This window comes from Octopus bimaculoides, chromosome 26, assembly GCF_001194135.2.
Source record: "Octopus bimaculoides isolate UCB-OBI-ISO-001 chromosome 26, ASM119413v2, whole genome shotgun sequence".
Classification (NCBI taxonomy): Eukaryota; Metazoa; Mollusca; class Cephalopoda; order Octopoda; family Octopodidae; genus Octopus; species Octopus bimaculoides.
This window is the reverse complement of record NC_069006.1, coordinates 10,381,759-10,385,210: the sequence shown is the minus strand read 5'-3', so window position 1 is coordinate 10,385,210 and position 3,452 is coordinate 10,381,759. Positions and strand designations below refer to the sequence as shown.

The following is a 3,452-nucleotide window of genomic DNA, read 5'->3' as shown; positions in this document are numbered from 1 at the left end:
CTGAATGCAAGGAAATGGACAAGAAGATTTATAAAATTTCAGTATATATATATGTAATTATATAGGCATACATACATACATACATACATACATACATACATACATACATACATACCAAATCTATCTTCTAAGAAAAATATTTGAAAGGCAACCTGCAACTAGAACAAAGCCTTTTGAGATATTTCTCTGCTGTGAGGAAGAGGAAAGATGTGATGGTTTAGGCAGAATTTAAACCAGAATTGTGGTATTTTCTCCGATAAAAGAAACAAATTAAAAAATTCTCATATATGACAAAGCTGGCTTTTCTAATGTTACCTACATAGATGGGTTCCTTCTAGATTGAGAAACGGTCATGGCTGGGGCACCTTTGATATTTTTTAACCTTTACCAAAACACTAAGTTATGGGAACATAAACATAACAACACTGGTTATCAAGTGGTGGTGGAGACAAACACATACAAAGGCACGCACACTCACACGCACACACACACGCACGCTCTCTCTTTCTAGAAGGAACCCAGCAGTGTAGGTAACATATGCATCAACAAAATCTTACACAAAATGCACTAAGAGTCCAAAGAGTGTACATAGTTAATATTTATGTGAAGCTCTAAGAAGAAATGAGTCTACTTACATTTTTCAGAATCGGTGGAGTCATGTCAACAAGGACCCCATCTGAATTCACTGATGCTGAAAGCCCAGCTTCATTTAATGCTACAACTTCTGCATGGTACATAGCTCCTATTTGTAATTTGAGGTTTTGCACTGGGATAGAAACCTGGGCATTAGTTACACCTTTTAAATCAATCACATGATAGGTTTGATTTCTTGGCCAGAAGTGTTGCTTTTGTCCCTGAAATTCCTCAAAGATTTCAATTCTGTATTCTGCCATTCCTGATTCTGAATCCATAAAGTCAATTTCTAAATCCAAAGAGTCATTGCGTGCCTGGTAACGCAGACCATTCTTAGATGCTTGTATTGATTTTAGTTTGGGCGGAGTGCAATCTAGAAGGAACCCATCTGTGTAGGTAACATTAGAAAGGCCAGCTTTGTTGAATCCTATGATTTCAAACCGGACTTTCACACCACATTTCAGGCTTACAGAGTTGTCTTCAAACTGTGTTTCATTGTTAATGTGTGTGCTCTTCAAATGTACATCGTTGACAAACATAACCACCTCATAGTAGTCAATATCACTCTCCTGGTCACTGAACGCACCCCAGTTGCATGAGACTTTTGCTGGATCTGAAGCAAAATTCATATCTCTAAGTGGGTCGCTGCCATCTTTGGCCCAACCAGCAACAGGAGGTGTAGTATCCAGAAGAACTGAAGAAAGAATAAAAAAAGTAAAAGTAAATATGTATTTAATCAATTTATCAAATTAAGACCATCCTGTCTTTTATTCTGGCAGAGTGCAATTTATGATCACATTAGCTAATCTGCCCTTTCTAATTGTTGTTGTTTAGGCTTGATCTAGCAGAGCGCTGATCAAAGGTGCTCCTTCACATGGAGTGTCAGATATCTTTTATTTGTTTCAGTCCTTGGACTGTGACCATGTTGGGTTACTGCCCTGAAGGTTTCAGCTGAACAAATCAGCTCAGGTACTTTTTAAGCCTTTACCAAGGCACTAAGTTATGGGAACATAAACATAACAACACCGGTTATCGAGTGGTGGGGGAGACAAACACAAAGACACGCATGCACACATGCCCGCACATACACACACACGCACACACTTTCTCCCCCCCCACATAATGGGCTTCTTTCGGTTTCCATCTATCAAATCCACTCACGAATCTTTGGTCGGGTCTGGGTCATAGTAGAAGACACTTCCCCAAGCTTCCACACAGTAGAACTGAACCCAAGGCCAAATGGTTGGGAAGCAAGCTTCTTAACCACACAGCCACACCTGAGCCTATCTCTTGGATGTCCGATCACTTAGTCTGGGTGTGATCTTAGCTGAGATGAATCAAATAGTTTACTTATCACACCAGTATGTGAACCAGGGATATCAAATTATTTTACACTAGTCAATTATTTATACATACCCCCGTTTGAGAAAGCCTGGGTGCTCTGTGAGTTCAGGGCATTGTTGAAAGCTATCACAGTGGAATAATAAGTTGTGTTGTGTCGTAGAAGAGTAGGCGGGAGTGATGCACAAGCTTTCGTGGTGCCATGAAACAATTCTCTGAATGGTACGATGTCTGCAAGACCAACTTGGCTTCCAACTGCCCATTTATACCTAGAAACGAACAATTATATGTAAAATTCTGCTAAATGAATTTGATAGAATTTAGTTATGATACTTTTTGTATTTTAAATAATCGATTGAGCTCAAAGTGAAGTTATTCCGGTGAAAGATATGACCAATTAGCTATTTAATCTCAGTATAAGGTTTAGGAAAATCTTGGCAACATTGGCATGAACATTTAAACTATACAGGGGGTTATACCATATAATATTTTAGTCCCTGTTTTTTGTTCATAAATATATAGTGTGTGTAAAGTTATAACTAATATGGTTAAAGGTTTTGTCATCAATGGCTAAACTCAATATTCATTCAGTAATATTATTAAATAGTTTATTTTTTTAATCATCAAATAATAGTTGGAATTTATACTAATATACTGCTATTTCACGTGGGGTTTATAAGAATTGCAGTCACCAGTACCTAACACTAGAGTAACATTTAAGAAACAACTATGCTTAAATTCATATATTCTGTGATCTTTAACTCTAATGTTTTGAAAATATAAATGAACTCCGTGTTGACAGCATCAGTTTTATGGTCATTTAAACTTCAGAAAATGAGTTGTCCATCATTACTATAAAAGCCGAAATCTGTGGAGTGGAATTTTTGCCAGATTAAGTTTATGGTGTAGAATACAATTAATTTACAAACTCCATTCCCTTCATACAATTCCTTGGCTACATTAGAAATTTCCTGACCACTAGGTTTAACCAAAAGTAAATAAATAAATACATAAAATATAGAATAGTAAAGATTTCCCTGGCATATAGCAAAATACTATACAAAATAGTCAAAGTCTTGAAATGATATAAATTCTCTGCCAAATTATAAAGCTTTCTGAAGAATAAATTTAGTTATTTTTAAGTGAGAATTTTAGGATAACAGGCTGCATGTGTGTGTGTGTGTGTGTGTGTTATGGCAGAAAAACTGAGCAAAAAAGAGAGTACTCAATATAAAATGTAGAGTTTCGTCAGATTACTGAAAATAAGAAACCTCGTAATCACAACTCCGAGTTTCATGTCTTCAATCTTCAAACACAATTAAGTGTATTTGTATGTATATATATATATATACATATATATAATAAGCAACACGGATTTCAAAAGTGATTGCAGTACGCACGTTTCATGCTACTTCAATTTATTTAAGTAATGTGAGCATTACCTTAAATGCAATATGAAGAGCAATCTTCAGCTGCAC

The 3,452-nt window shown here is 36.1% G+C and overlaps 1 protein-coding gene across 1 annotated transcript in view; it reads right to left on the bottom strand.

The window, feature by feature from the left end:
• Positions 1-3,452, bottom strand: part of LOC106878080 (uncharacterized) — a 161,693-nt gene that overhangs the window by 50,926 nt on the left and 107,315 nt on the right. Inside the window, exons 26-27 of the mRNA XM_052976903.1 lie at positions 2,050-2,243; positions 636-1,327 (exon numbers count right to left, since the gene is read on the bottom strand). Of these exons, the coding sequence (XP_052832863.1) occupies positions 636-1,327; positions 2,050-2,243 (886 nt within the window). The remainder of the gene's footprint in view (positions 1-635; positions 1,328-2,049; positions 2,244-3,452) is intronic.